Source organism: Chaetodon auriga, chromosome 12 (genome assembly GCF_051107435.1).
Source record: "Chaetodon auriga isolate fChaAug3 chromosome 12, fChaAug3.hap1, whole genome shotgun sequence".
Lineage (NCBI taxonomy): Eukaryota > Metazoa > Chordata > Actinopteri > Chaetodontiformes > Chaetodontidae > Chaetodon > Chaetodon auriga.
In genome coordinates, this window is record NC_135085.1 from 11,068,975 (window position 1) to 11,084,246 (window position 15,272).

The 15,272-nt window shown below is 42.6% G+C and overlaps 2 protein-coding genes across 6 annotated transcripts in view; one reads left to right on the forward strand and one right to left on the reverse strand.

Moving 5' to 3' along the window:
• Nucleotides 1-15,272, forward strand: part of LOC143329853 (SPRY domain-containing SOCS box protein 4-like) — a 75,847-nt gene that overhangs the window by 50,229 nt on the left and 10,346 nt on the right. The window lies entirely within an intron of this gene.
• Nucleotides 8,789-10,321, reverse strand: LOC143329183 (GTPase IMAP family member 6). Its single transcript, XM_076744964.1, has 3 exons — nucleotides 10,291-10,321; nucleotides 9,412-9,912; nucleotides 8,789-9,279 (listed from the first exon to the last, which is right to left on the reverse strand). Exons 1-3 carry the CDS (start codon nucleotides 10,319-10,321, stop codon nucleotides 8,789-8,791), a joined length of 1,023 nt encoding a protein of 340 aa, XP_076601079.1.

The following is a 15,272-nucleotide window of genomic DNA, read 5'->3' on the forward strand; positions in this document are numbered from 1 at the left end:
AGAGGAAGATGGGGCAAAACAAAAACAAAGATTTGAACGGATGAAGAAAAAGAATGTGGCACTTAGAAGACAAGTGGCATTACTCAAGAAACAGCTTGCCCAACAAAAACACAGATATGAACAAATTAGGATGGTCCTCCACAGGGAGAGAAAGAAGGGGAAAACAGCAATGGAAAGGAAAAAAATGGTGTCACAAACACAAAAAAGGAGTGTTTCAAGGAGAAAGAGTGTGTTTGCTTTTCTTTCCCGTGATGAGAACAGCAGGCTTTTGCCTGGGAAGAAGGACACCATTACAAAGACCAAAATAAAAAGGCAGCGGCGTGTCCTTTCACACACCTTAAAGGATCTACACAGCTCCTTCAATGCAGAGGTGGCCAAGGAAAACACAATGTCCTATAGACAGTTCCTGCGTCTCCGGCCATTTCACATCACTGAGCCACTGATCGCAACACATGCGCATGCATATATCATGAAAATGTAGGCCTCCTGGTGGAAAGACTGAAACAACGAGGGATACTACGAACATCTAGTGTATCTCACCTTATATCCACAATTGTTTGTGATCCACAAAACAAACAATGCATGTATCGTCTCTGCACAAAATGTAACAACAAGATAGCAGTTGAGGTGTGTGATGATACAGAGGAGATTGTGTGGGAGCAGTTTGTCAAGGAGAAGAAGACTCTAAAAAGTGGGAAAGAAGTCCCACATTACTTGAAAAAAAGAATGCCTGGAACAGTAAAAGACCTGGTCCAACTGTTCAACACCAAAATTGACTTATTGGCAAGACACCAGTTTAACTGGATCAGTCAGGCAGAGAAATGCAGGCAGCTAAAGGACAGCCTATCTGAAGAGGAGGTTGTCGTCCATATGGACTTCTCTGAAAACTATGGGTGCAAACTCAAAACTGAGATCCAGGCCATCAATTTTGGTGCAAATAGACAGCAGGCCACTATACACACATGTGTTGTTTATACAGCCAGTGGCTATCAGTCCTATGCCACCATTTCAGATTGTCTACGGCATGATGAAAAAGCAGTCTGGGCACATCTGAAACCTGTCTTGGATGACATCAGGACTAAGCATGCATCAATCACCACCCCTCATTGCATGAGTGATGGCCCAGTCACCCAGTACCGCAATAAAGGCAACTTTTATCTTCTAAGCAGTTTGCCATTTCTGAATGGATTCAGGAAGGTGACCTGGAACTTCTCAGAAGCCTGCCATGGAAAAGGTGCTCCGGATGGTGTTGGGGGTGCTGTGAAAAGGATGGCTGATGGCCATGTGAAGAAAGGAGGCGACATTCAAACACCCCAAGACCTCTTCACATTCCTTCAGACAACGCCATCCAATGTTCGGTTTTTCTGGGTGACTGAAGAGGATGTGACAAGGTATGATGAAGCAGTGCCTGACCATTTACCAATAGTGAAAGGCACCTTCAGATTACACCAAGTGGAAACGACAGGGGTAGGACAAATTATTCACAGGGAAATCTCTTGCTTTTGCCACAGGAACAATACCCAATGTGCATGCGAGGAGCCAACCCATGTTGACCTAAACCAACTTCCTCCCTTGGAAGAGAATTCTGAAAGAGAAGCTGCTTACAAGAAAACAGATGATATCGAGGACATAAGTGGCAAATTTGTCATTGTAATGTATGAAGACAAGCCCTTTATTGGGCAGGTGGTGCAGGTCGTAGGTCACGAGATGGAAGTCAGTTGCATGCATCAGTGTGCAACAGGAAAGAATGCTTTTGTGTGGCCAGAAAGAGCAGACAAAGTTTTTTATTTCAGATCAGATGTGAAGGCTGTTATATCTGAGCCAGAGCCCTTAACTATGAGGCAGTCCAAACTTGTCAAATCAGACTGGGACAAGTTTACAGCAGCAACACAGTGTGTGTAAGTAATGCTAAGCCATAAATTGTGGCATACCTATATCATTTGAAAATTCCATTATTGTGGAAGATTTAATTTGTATAAATGTAGACTTCAGATTGTTGTAGCCGCCGTCTACAATTTCAAGGTTTTTTTTCACATTTTTTTTACACTGTTATACCCTGCAGCATTTTTGTTAACTTACATGCTCTTAAAAATAATAAATACAATTTTCTTTTCAAAATTGGTCTCTGTCATGTATTTAGGAGAGTGCATATTGTGGTATACTAAGAGTAATAATAACATTGCTGTGATCTGTATCAATTTACATAGCTTCTGATAAAAACACGTCATTTGGTCATTTGGTGTAACCATTGTGGTCCATTGGTGTAATGCCCATATTGGCATAAAAAAATGAAGTACATGTCTCATAAGTATTGGTTTAGAATAATGCACACTTACACATACCAACACGTGAATTACAATGGATTTTGAATAGATTTTCCTTTCCATTTCCCAACTTTATGTGAGGAAGTGGGCTGAAGTGACTTGTTGGAAGATTAATGACTGTCTCATAATATGGAGACTTAGGACCTATCGCATCATTATACTTCTAATGATCACTCTACATATAGTACTTTAGTAAGTAGTTTGACTTATTTCATTTTTGTGATTGCATACATATTGTTTTGGAAAAAAAAGTTTTATTACACTGAATGACATTTTAAGGGCCACCCTTTAAAAAACAGAGTAAAAGCACATGTTGTACACAATTCACTTCTTAAAAAATATTAAAGTTAAGAACTAGACAGTCCAAGGTACCCAAAAAAGACAAATATTATAGTTGTGCACGAATTTTATTTTTTGGTGCACTGAAAACCTGGTTTCGTCTTTGACCCACACACACAGATGAGGTCAAAGGAAGAGCGCATCCTTTACTTAAGCCAAGTGAGTTTCCCTCAAAAACATTTTAATTGCTTGATTTGCATGTTAAACCATCCACCCAGACCAATCAATAAAATGCGATTAAACATGTTAAATAACCAAGATAAAGAAAAATGTGTAATTAAGAGAGATTTAGACTTAGTAAGGAGCGTTTTTAGTATATTCTTCAATTTTGATCACCCTAGGCTTACAGCTCCCCTGCTGCCAGTCTTTGCACTAAGCTAGGCTAATCATGCCCTGGAGCTGGCTCTGTTCTGCACTCTGAAGAAATTCAAATCCATCTCACTGTCCAACACAAATTTCTTCCTCCTTGTTGACACTCAGGGATGTTTTCGACCAGAGAACAATTCAACCTTTGTGTCGAATAAAGGTTTATGTTGGTGGGTCACAGATGTAGATTACTAGGTCACTGGGCCACGTTTTGTTTCTCATTAACTGTGGTGAGTGTCCCGTGATTATGCTACATGCTTGGAAGCAGGCCTAGAATTACATTTTAGCACATGAACGCTTCCGAGTTTAATTTTTCAGTTGTTCTGTGTCAGATGTACCCAAGTGTTTGTGTATTAATGGGAATTCAGCGTGTAGTTTAGTTTACTGATCTTTCAGAAATTCATTGTGCGCTACATTGTGACTACAGCAAGAAATACATCAACATTAAAGGTAGCATAACTGACACATTAGTGGCATGTCGCTTTACAGATGGACTGAAAAAAGGGGTCAGTGTACAATAATTAAATCATTTTATCTGACATTTCAGATGTTCATTGTGCTTGCGGGTTGTAAAGATTTATAGGTGTCACCAGATTGGAAAGTTGTCTCCACAACTACAAGAGGTGTTGTGTAATATGACAGCGTAATGTGGGTCAGGAGTGCAGTCGTCGGTCAACCCGCCGGATGATTCAACAGCAAAGAAAAAAATTCCATCGGAATCAGCAACTACATTCAGCTTGAGCGGCTCATTGACCACTGAGTGCTCATATTGCACAGATATGGAGAACCTGCGGATGAATGTACGCTGCTCGGTTACCTAAAGTGAGAGAAGTGACAGCAGAGATGGGTAAAGCTTTACTGGGTTGTATTCAGACCACTGAGTCCTTCAACTTGTGCTTTCAGAGGGAAAGACGCGCTGATGCATCCTGTTGCTGCTCTGAGCAGAGAACGTTTCTTGCACTCAGCGCTGAAAGTTCAAATTGTTCAGCTTTTAGTTTAAGATGCCGCACATCAAATGGGCTGTCAGTCGTCTCATAGCAACAGCAGGAGCTATGACAAGTGCTTCCCCCAGACAGCTGCTGCGTTACAAGATTTGTTCGATAAAAGGTGCCTCTGGATCCAAGAGCCCAAGTTGTTTTAGCTTCATGTCATGATTTTTTTGCAGAGCGCTCAGTTATGATTAGCTAGCTGTTTGAAGGGGAAATCCACTCTGATGTAAGATGGGTATTTCCTTTGTTTAATCTAAAGTTCCCTCACGATGTACGAGTGTCTCTTATTGTACAGAGACGTGGACTCCTGACCAACAGCCATCTTTAATGTAGCATAAGGCCAGTGTTGTGCAAGTTAGGGGTGGAACGGTTCACAAAATCCGCGGTTCGGTTCGTATCACGGTTTTGTGGTCACGGTTTTCGGTTCGGTTCGGTGTACATTGATTGTTTCAAAAATCAATTATGTCTTGTATAGTAATGTTAAAACTGAAAGAATGAGGCAGTCTGACATTTGATACATCATTGTGACGGTCTTGGGTTAAAGGTAAGTGAGATTCTGGCACTGAAAGAGAGGAGATATTGCTAGTTCCAACATGCTTTTCATTTATTTGGAAAACAATATCTCTATCTAAAATAAAACGCTTCGCCAAAACGGCTCTCACAACTCTGACGCTTGGTGCTTATGAAAGAATTTAACTTTACTGTTTTTACAACTCACATTATATACCATCAACATAAAGTAAAGCATAGGCTCTATCAGACTTAGGTCCCTTTGAAATCAACACAAAAATAACATGTTTCTTCTAACATGTAACATGTTTCAACTCCGTATGGACTATTAGTGGTTCATGAAAAGCTAAGTATTTTCCACTCGAAAATTGAAGTGCAGTGTTTGAAATACAATCAAAGAAATAAGGCTGGAGTCTGTTTGTTTGTTTTTTTTTAATCAAACTTAAAGTGTCACTGTGTTATCTAAAGTAACAAAACAAAATACAATAAATAATCCAGTTGCCCTGGATGTCCATCCATCCGTAGTAAGAGCAACATAGGCTGTGTCAGACAACTCTTTCACAATTCCCCGTCGGACCTCTTCATAAAGTGCGGGAATTACCGTGCAGCTGAAGTGTTTGCGGGAGGGGATTTTATATCGTGGCTCGAGTGCCTTATCATGCACTGAAATCCCGCACCCTCAACCTCGTCTGTGTACGTTTGTTTAAAAGCCGCGGGGAGGAGAAGTTGTGCAGCCCTGCCCGGCTCTCTGCCCGGCTCCCCGCCCCTCCTTCTTGCGCTGTCAACAGTCACACTGGGATGATGTCTCCGCAGTTGAGCCAACATGTTAGATGTGTTTCCGTTAGCGTAAGCGATACGCGTTGCACAGTACTTGCACACTGTGGCACTTTTATCCACAACTTTCTTACCGCCTTCATAGGTCACCCTGAATGCAAAATGCTCCCACACACCAGACCTATATAACGCTGCTGGCGCATCCTCTAGCTCCGAGTCTTCTCCGCTCGCCATGTTCGCACCTCCTCTAAAACTGATTTCCCGCAACACACCCAAAGTTGCGCGCGAGTATGATTCGAACGGCACGCACGCGCACCGAACCGGGAAGGTCGACCCGAACGGTTCGGCTCGGTTTCATTAACCGTCCCATCCCTAGTGCATCCTCTATGTCCGGCCTAGGCGGCCCGCCTTCCTCACTTCCACTTGCCATGTTTGTACACGCTGCTCCTCCTTGCTTTGGTTTCGCTTCTTTGGCGCGAATGATAACCACGTGGTAACATACGGGCTACAATGCGCACGTCGAACGTCTGGTCACCAAAAAAACTTAAACCGTGGACACCGTACGGTTTACACATGCCCCGTGCCGTGAGAAGCAAAGCGTACGGTTCGGTTTGTCCACATAAACCGTACCATGCCTAGTGCAAGTTACTGAAAGTAATTAGTTACCTCCCTCAAAAGTAATTGAATTACTTAATACCAATTATTTCATATGAAAGTAATTAGCAAATGTCTTGTGGGACAAGACAACTGTCAAATTGTATCTGTCCTTGTACCACTTGTACTACCAGAGGGCAAAAACAAAATGAGTCAGTCCCCATAGACCCCATATTAAAATGCCCAATTTTACTGCCTGGTACAGACAGTGGTTTTGGTCTCCATAGCTAATTTCTCCATGCATCCATTTTTGGATTAGTCAGGAATTTGGTGGAGTCAGGCACCACCAAGATGGCCACAGGCAGAGCCACCGTCACAAAGGCTACGTCCATGTTTGGTACAGTCTGTGGTTACTAATGTAAGGCACATTTCATTGGCTTGGTCAGACAGTTAAATGTGTTAACTGAGCTTTGCTACAGTAGTTAATGAATAGTTCTATTTGATGAACCCGAGTTTCTTCAGTTTATATTAGAAACATTACAGTCACTGTGATGAAAACACAAGCTCACAAGCTCACAGTGCCTGAACTGTCTTGCACAACCGTGAGGTTGGATGACATTAGATCATAAACTGGCAAATCCAGGGAATAGGCTGTGTGCGTCTGTTGTCTTCTGCAGTTGTCCACTATTTTCAGGAACGGCGAACGTAAGAAAAAATGAGCACATTCAAATTTCAGTATTTGAAATCGTGATATTTAATTTGAAAAAGTTATTAGTTGTATTTCTAGTTACCACCAAAAGTAATAGAATCACTGACTCAAAACACACATAACACACACGTCTGATAAACATGGAAACCTAGATGACTGCTGTAAATATTGAGCAACACATAAAACACTTTGTGCCCAGTGTGTGCTCACATGTTTCATGGCAGAGATTATGTTGATGACGGGCTATAGTATAACCTGACCATGTTCTCATCTTAAGCAATGAAGCCAATAAAAATGATAACGCGATATCAAATTCCAGGTGATTCATCGTTATGTCAGAGGTGTCAATAAAAAAGGCCTTGAGGGAGAAATGTTACTGCTCTGTGTGCTGGATGGATACACATGTAAAGGCAGGAGGTAAATGCTAATAAGTGTTGGTCAGTTTTACTAGAAACTTGGTCATTAGAGTCAAATCTATAGACAAAAGGTCAGCTCACTAAGTTCATTAAGAAATCTCAGAAATGTTAGTAATAAGTGTTTAACACTCAAAAACTCAACTAACACACGAGTAACCAACGCAGAAACCTGTAAAATCACTAAAACTGTGCTTTGGCAGATAAATTTATGATGTAGGATCCATGACTCATAGACAGAAGTTGACTGAGAAAATTATTATTATTATTATTATTATTATTATTAACATAAAATATTTGAGGGGCAAAAGGGTCCAACTGCATAAAAATTACATTTTGCACAAAGTCACACGTGTGCCATCCAGAGCTGAACATGTGGACTTTGATCCCAAACGAACACACAAATAATAAATTCACTAATAGCTGATAACACAGTGTAACCGAGAGGAAATGACTGCTGAAAGCATGTGGTGCGCTGCTCAGAAAGCCTGTGAACATACTCTCAGCGGCTTGTGTGTGGAGACACACAGAAGACCCAAATTAGTGTCACAGCGGCTTTCCATGTCTAATTAAAGGAAGCTGTTGAGAAAAAAAATATCATGTGCACGTTTTTGTTCGCTCTGATCCTCTGCCCTACCTCACAAATTAATACTGCGTTGAAAATCTTTTTAGAAAGAAACCATCGATGGGCATTTTGGTAGCTTTGTGCAAATGCTTCACAGTTTGAACAAGCTGAACCAATTCCAATGTGAGGGATACAGATATTTTTTAATCTGATTTTGTGCATTTTTGGGGCTTTTCTGGCCCTGCCTGATGTCCCCGGCCGAGAATGACCTCGTTGGTTCCAACATGACTGACCTTGCATGGCATCATGACTGCGAGCCAGAGATGAGGATTAAGTGTCCACGTCAGCCGAGGAGAGACAGCAATTCCCTGAAGCCAACGGACAATTTGTTCAGATGTAATGAAATGGGCGGTAGACCACACGTCCCTCGGTTCTGCCATTAAAAAAACTGCATGCAGTGACAGTGATTGCCTCATTTTTGCAAATTGGAAAAGCAAAAATACAGAATAAAAATAAAAGAATGATGACAACCGTAATGTTGAGCAACCCCTCTGCTTTGTCACACTTTATTCTCCAACTTTTACATACATCTGCCTTTGAAAGCTACACATTTAGATTTTAATTAGTCCAGTGTAACAGAATGTTGCATGTTCTTACATCTCATAAGCACTCCCAGTGTCTGGGGATGTGCTGTACAAAATTAGGTAGAGAGCTGAGGTCTGGGATCACACAGTGTCTCACTTATCGGATGATTTTAGGAGCAAAACCAATACAGTTTAAACAGTCCTGATATGACTGGACATGTGACCAACAATATTATGCAGTGCAGGTGCATCATTTATCATTAGATGGTGCTTAATAGCAATTTTAAACAGTTTCAAAGATGGCAGCACATAAAGAGTCAGGCCAGCTGTTTCGCCTTTAAGCCTTGATGCTAGGTGAAGCTAACCAGCTGTGGGCTGAAGTGTCCTATTTACAGTACAAAATGTGGAACTACTCCTTTAACATTGCACATTTTCAGAGGAAATGCTGCCTCCGTGGAGCAGGAAATGTCCTGGCCTCTGAAGCCCGATGTGAGGATGTGCAGTTGTTTATCGCTGGTGGGTCATCACATGACAACAAGAGTTTTCACAGATTCACTGTCACAGCATGAAAGAGTAAATGTGTCAGTGTGGCACTTTCAGCTGATTGTGAGCATTGCTGTTTCAGGCAAGCCCTCTGATTGGACTGAAGGCTAAGCTTTGACCCCCATTAGGCCGCCATGGAGCCATCATTTCAGTTTCCACCTCAGTGCTCTCCTCCCTCTCTCCTCCGCTGTCATAACCATCCTCCTCACTGCTCTGTCTCCTAAGCTCTACCTTCACTCTCTCCACTTCATCTTCCCCTCTCTTCATCTTCCTTTCCACACATTCCTCCTTGTTCTCATGCTCTATCCTCAGGCTATCTACCTGCTCCCCCTCTTGTGTCTCCAACCTCTGCTCCTGCTCTGGCTCCATGTTTATCTTCGTCTCTGGTGTCTTTTGTTTTCTCCTCACACCTGTCTCTGCCTTCAGTCGAGCTCTCAGCTCCTGCTCTCTGCGGCTCCACTCCTCCTCCAGCTCTTGGTACATGTGAAGGGAGAAGTGCCACCCTCCGTTCTCCTGCAACATATTCTCCACTTTACTCAGCAGCTCTCTCACCTGCTCCTGCTCTCCTTCTTTTCTCCCATCTGCCTCACCTGTGCTCTTCTGTCCCGCCCTCTTGATAATTTTCTTCCGCCAAATCCCTTCCTGTTTCTTCCCACCTCCCTTCACCTCCTGCTTTCTTCTCTCTTGCTTGCCAGTGACACCTGTCTTGTTATCAAACACGTGGTATCGATAGCGGCACTTCTCCATCAGCCAATGCAAGGAGGGGCCTCCTGATTGGATGTGCTCCTCCACACTGCGCCCTCTTCCCCGCAGCCAGTCTCCACATGTGAACAACACCATTGTGTGCCTCCAGACTGTAGAGGTCAAGATCTCCATCCTCCTCTCCACTGCTCTCCTCTCTGGCTCAGTGAAGTCCAGCAGAGGGATCACTAACAGAACAACATGAGGCCCTCCGGGTCCACAGAGAGACACCGCTCTCAGCAGTTCAGTTTTCTCCTCTTGGGGGACAAACTCCTCAGATGAACCCCAACCCTGTGCGTCCACCACGCTCATGTGACATCCAGCTGTGATGGTGCTGGCAGCTGTGCTGGCCCCGCCTCCTCTGGTCTCAAAAACCTGACCCCGGCCCAGCAGGGTGTTACCAGTAGAGCTCTTGCCTGTCCGTCTGGGACCAACCAGCAAAATATTTAGTTCTCGAGAGGCTGGAAAGAGAAGAGAGGAAGCCTTTAATCTGCAGCAGATAGCTTGAGCCCTCTCTCTCTGTAGTGTTGTGCTGTATGCTTGTTACAGACTGATCAATTACTGAAGTCACATACAGAGTGTATCTAGCATTACTTTAGTGAGTAAACATTTGTTCCTAACATCTCCCTGCTGTTGTATTCGAGTACAGAACTGGTCTGGTCTGGAGCTGATCGCAGTGCACCGAACGGCCATCACTGGCCCTGATATTTAGCAGGGTTCAAAATGCAAAGTATGAATTCTGTGCATCTGCAAGATGTTTGGCAAAAAAAGAAATCATGGCTCCAGCATTTTAGAAAACTGTCAACAAATTTGTATCTCAGATTTAAAACTGAACATACCAACGTTTCCCGGAGGGTTGCGGCTTCCCATTGTCTTTCCTTGTGAATGATTCTTGGAGACTGCAGGTGTATATCTTTCCACAATAATGGCGGCACTACATCAGGGACGCCTGAAACCAGGTTCACAGGAATAATACCCCACACGCTAACTCTTCTTATAGGAGTATTGTCACTCTGTACTGCCTTCTTGACTTGCTTGACTGTTTGATGGCTGAGCACTCTCTGAGCACACCTTCTTCTTATCAGTTGTGGATTGAAGCACCTCCCACTTTTGCTGACTTGGCAGTCTTGAGGAATATACAACTACCAAGACTTTTATGATTTCTATCAAACAGCTTCGCTGTCTTTCAGGAAGGCTCCCAATGAATTTGATGTTTTACTGTTTTATAGAGAGATAACAGATTGTTATCACAATGTTTTGTACAATGTTTAACCGGTGTCGCTTACTGCTTTTGATGAGCAACATGAGGCATACTCACAGCAGAAGGACCAAAAGCGATGGTTATGGAGGCTGTATAGACGCTTTGTTGCATTACAACAGGATAGAGAGTTACATCACAGAATCGACTGTTTCCAGTACATCCTGATACTGCAAAACATTCACAGTTCACTAACTTTTTTTGTGTGTGTTGAGTTCCTGGTTGTTCACAGTAACCTCATGCTTCTTATTTACTTCCGCCCTCTTTCTCTCTCATTATCAGTGCTCTCATGTTTGGTCTGTCTGCAGCCTCAACCTGAGCTTGTGCGCCTCACAGATTATAGTTTATGCTGACTCTGAATGTGTGTGTTTGTGCACGTGCTATGTGTCATCTTTTGTTTTTGTGCAACCCTCACCCTTAAGGCACTTTCTGGGAGTGTGATATTAAATTGCAGTCACACCGCTTTAAGAGAAGTCCATGCTCACATGCTCATGTTTAAGAGCCCAGTCTGTCATTTGTGATGAAATGCTGTAATTTACCTCTTTGTATCCAACTGCCTCATCAGCTAACTTCAGTTAGTGATTTCCACATTACTCAGAATGACTTTGGTCAACCTCCAGACAGCAGGTATAAACTTGTTGTGTTGAGCCATGAGTTGTACTTTAGCTGGAAGTGGAGGTGAGCATTAGTGATAATGACGCATAATGTACGGTTGTATTCTACTCTAAAGTGACGTTCTTTCACCTCTTCCTGTACGTCAGCTGATTTCTAATTTAAACCTCTGCAGGTAGAGTCTTACACTACACTGCAGTGAAAAGCTACACCTTTCTGTCTCTTCCCTCCAGCCTCTCCAATGTCTCGCTCTGTTTTTATCTCTAATCTCAAACGTGCACACTGATAAACACACACTCTGAGTGGACAGGTGGGCCAGCGAACGACCAGCCAGGTTTTTTCCCAGTCTGCCTCGGTCAGGTTGTTGGTGAGATCCTGTGTGCGCACATGTGAGAGGGTGTGTACGCACGTGTGAGAGCTCATACGTGTTAACGCGTGTGTGTGTGTGTGTTTGTGTTTTTCCCACCTTCATTCACACGTAAATCACTGACACTACAGCAGCAGGAGCAGTTTCCTTTGGGTTTTTCCTCTTTTTCAGCTATAACTTTTCTGATCTCATCTCTGTCAAGTTCACCTGCTTTGTTTAATGTCTGTCTTTGTCATTTCATTTGACACACGCAGCTGTACAGTAAGCTTCCCTAATCGTCCATAGAATTGGGTGACCTTGTCTAATGATGCTGCCCATCACATCTCGACACACTGGTCTAATATTTGGACAGTTTTCTTGCCCCTGAATCAATTAACCTGATATCAATTATTGATGTTTCTTCCTTGGTTACTGTCTGCATGACCAAGGTCAAAAGATAAGAACATTAGATTTTTTTGTGGCACTTTCCAATTAATAAAAATAGTATCTCTGCATGCATGGTGTGCCAATTTCCAGTAATATCTTGAACGAATAATGGGACAGATAGTTACGTATTAATCCCATTTATCTTACCCCAACTACACTTTTATTCCAGTTATTTACTTTACCCTATCTGTGACACAACGCTTAGTGTTAGTGGACACACCTGCATTAATTATTTTTTTGGCTACTTGGACACTGTGTTACAGACTTGAAATTCAACACTGACATCATATCAGAATAACAAACATAAGGTGAGTGGTGTTTATAGCCACTTGACAAATGTAAGATATCAACTCTTCTTTTAGAAATATGTGGCCCTTGAGCTAATAAATGCTCCACTGTGTTCACCAGCTAGCTGCTCACTTTGTTGCAACGGCAGAAGATGAGGCTGATGAGATGATGAGAGTGAACCCAAACAGCAGACCATTAAACCAAAACAATAAGCTGGGAGACACTAAAATGCCATGTGGACCTGAGGAGAGCTGCAGAATTTCGGGATCTGTCTCTGTGGCTTTTCACTTAAAGTAACACCTTTCAGATTTTACATAGTCATCTTTTCTACTGTTTGAGTAAAAATATTGATTAATGTGGCTTTAAGCAATTACATTTGCTTGTCCTTTTCACCTTATCTGCCATTGGACTGCTTACGCTCGTTCTCTGTCAGATTGTGAACAAGTTATCTATTTTTAAGAGAAAATGCACTCCAGCAAAATGCCACAGTGGATCAACATCAGCAGTTTCTCTGCAGACTGTACGGGGATGAAAGATTGTTCATCATGTTTGAAAAAGTGCTTGCAAGCAGGAACATTAATTGAAGGCGTGCTTAGTAAATTATACCAACACATTTCCTCTAATATTGACATTTTTATGAATAAGGTCCACCTCCCTGCAGTTTGTTACTGTCAAGAATAACTGAGAGTCAGACAGGTCGGCTGTGCTCTCTCCCTTCTCTGTTCATCACCCTCTCTCCTCTTTCTGTCCATCCGCCTCTGTCATCTCATGGCCTCTTCCCATCTTTCTCTGCTTTATCTACTTTGCTCTTTTCTCCTCTTCCTCTCCCCAGTCCACCTCCTCCACCCCCGCTCCCTTGATTTTCCGAGCTCTCCCTCACATCTTTCCTCCACCTCCTGTTTCTCTTATCACTTTGCCTCTCATCCCAGAGGAGACGGTGAACAGTGGATTTACAGTAATGCAGGATGGTAAAGAGAGAACAGGGCTTTAAAAAGAAACACTGGCATGGCTTGTATTACCACCAACTCCTCTGTACTAGCCAGCTCTGCCCACAGTGCCCATCTTTCTGTGTGACACTAATGTGGCCGGTTAGATATGACTCATACCGCAGGATCTGCACAAACAATTTAAGCACCGAAGTTAGCTCTCGCCAAATATCTCAAGATTGGAGTTTGCTCAGGGACGACTTCAGAAAATAGGATTTTCACACCCTCCTCTCCTAAATCTGTGTGGGGTGGACTTAGTACAACTATGTTTGTACCCATTAGTCCTCCCACCCTGTGGCTGCATCCTTTTTTTAGTACAAAAGGGTTTTCTAACAAATCTTCTGTGGATTGTAGCAACATTACTGCATTAGTTCTGCACAACACGCTGCCTCGACGTGTCTTTAAGTGTGATTGTGCTAAAAACTGGTGTTACAGAATGTGCTGGGAAGAAGATACAGGACACCACCGGAGGTACATAGTTTCAGATAACGGCAGCTTCCCTCAGTGGCTTTGAAGGACGTTGGTGTTTGGCCAGGTTCAGCATCTTGTGTGTTTGAAAAGGAGGACGCTGTGTGCAGGAGTAAAGCTACACCTCCTGCTAATCCTTCGCTTTGTTGTGTTGTTTTTTGTTTTAAGCAAGGTCTGAACATGGTTATTCTGTTCAATTTCTCTCTTTGTTGTGACGTGAGGAACATTCATGTTCTCTATACAGCCATTCATGTTCATTTTCTCGTCAATTAGAAACATTATTAAGCCGTTTTTACTGCACTGCTGTCCTCTCTCAGTAGATCTGCAATCCAGGCTTCATATGTATTAGACTGCGTTGTGTTGTTGTTCATACCGTATTGGAGTCACAATACAGAGTGAGCATACATAAGCGCTACTGACTGAAGTTGAGGTTAGATAGCATTTTTGATCTAACAATTGCTTCATTTTAATAGCAAAAGCTTTAGCGTATTAGCTAACGTACCTGTGTGTTTTATGAAAGGTGTTTGTGTCAGACACAGGCCACCATGACCTGCCAAGGACTTGCTTCCAACTGAGGATGGCAAAAGTGTCTACCTCACTTCACCTGCTGCTTCTACTGCCCTGAAGCAGATATAAACTGGCTCACTGTTAGAGAAGTATAAAACATCTGTTCTGTAGTATGGAAACTGGTAGCTGTAGAGCATGCTGTTCCATTAGTTTTGACTCTTGTCACAGTAGCTACAACGCTGGTAGGCTGTAGTGTCTGCACAGCTCAGAGTTGCTCTGATGGTTACACACAGGCAAAACATGAAGATCCTGAGAAACTCCTCTGAATCTCTTATTTTAACATCTGCCACACAGCTGTGAACATTAGTTTTTATTAGTCTGCCCTGATGTGAGCTGTTGGAAGATTTCTTTGCTGTCAGGCAGACAGACTATCGTGCCAAATCCATTTGACTATGGCAGAATATCATTTTACATGTTTTGATATGGATACCAAACCTTTGAAGAATGTAAGCTTGTTTTTCCAACAAAGTCTTCCTTTTATTAAACCGAGGAAGCTTAACTTCTCAAATTGTTAAATGTCTAAATACAAGCAGCCTTAAAACAACTTTTCTCTTGGTGCCAAAAAGCAGTGAAGTTCAATACCCAGCCCTACATGTGACTCTCTTGGGCTTATTTGCCCTTGAGTGAGCTCAAAGCTTCTGTATATGTTGTTTACTTTCCACCATTTGAGTTTTTTCTGATCTGTCTTGATTTGGAGATGTGTGTCTTTGTCAGTTTGATTTCCTGTATTCGTGACCTTGCATGCATGTGTGCTCTTTGCATCGGTTATTCTACCTGTCAACATGTTTCCGAGACACGTTTGTGGATTTCCTTTGCGTAAATGTTTGCTCTTGTATGCGTTTCGTGTTA

What these genes read in the sequence shown, in the direction of transcription:
- LOC143329183 (XM_076744964.1), bottom strand. Translation starts at nt 10,321, where the DNA reads ATGGGAAGCCGCAACCCTCCGGGAAACGTTG. An exon ending in CAACCCTCCGGGAAACGTTG is followed by an intron (nt 9,913 to 10,290) that starts GTATGTTCAGTT and finishes TTCTCTTTCCAG; the next exon opens with CCTCTCGAGAACTAAATATT. An exon ending in CGTGTTTGATAACAAGACAG is followed by an intron (nt 9,280 to 9,411) that starts GTGTCACTGGCA and finishes ATGGGAGAAAAG; the next exon opens with AAGGAGAGCAGGAGCAGGTG.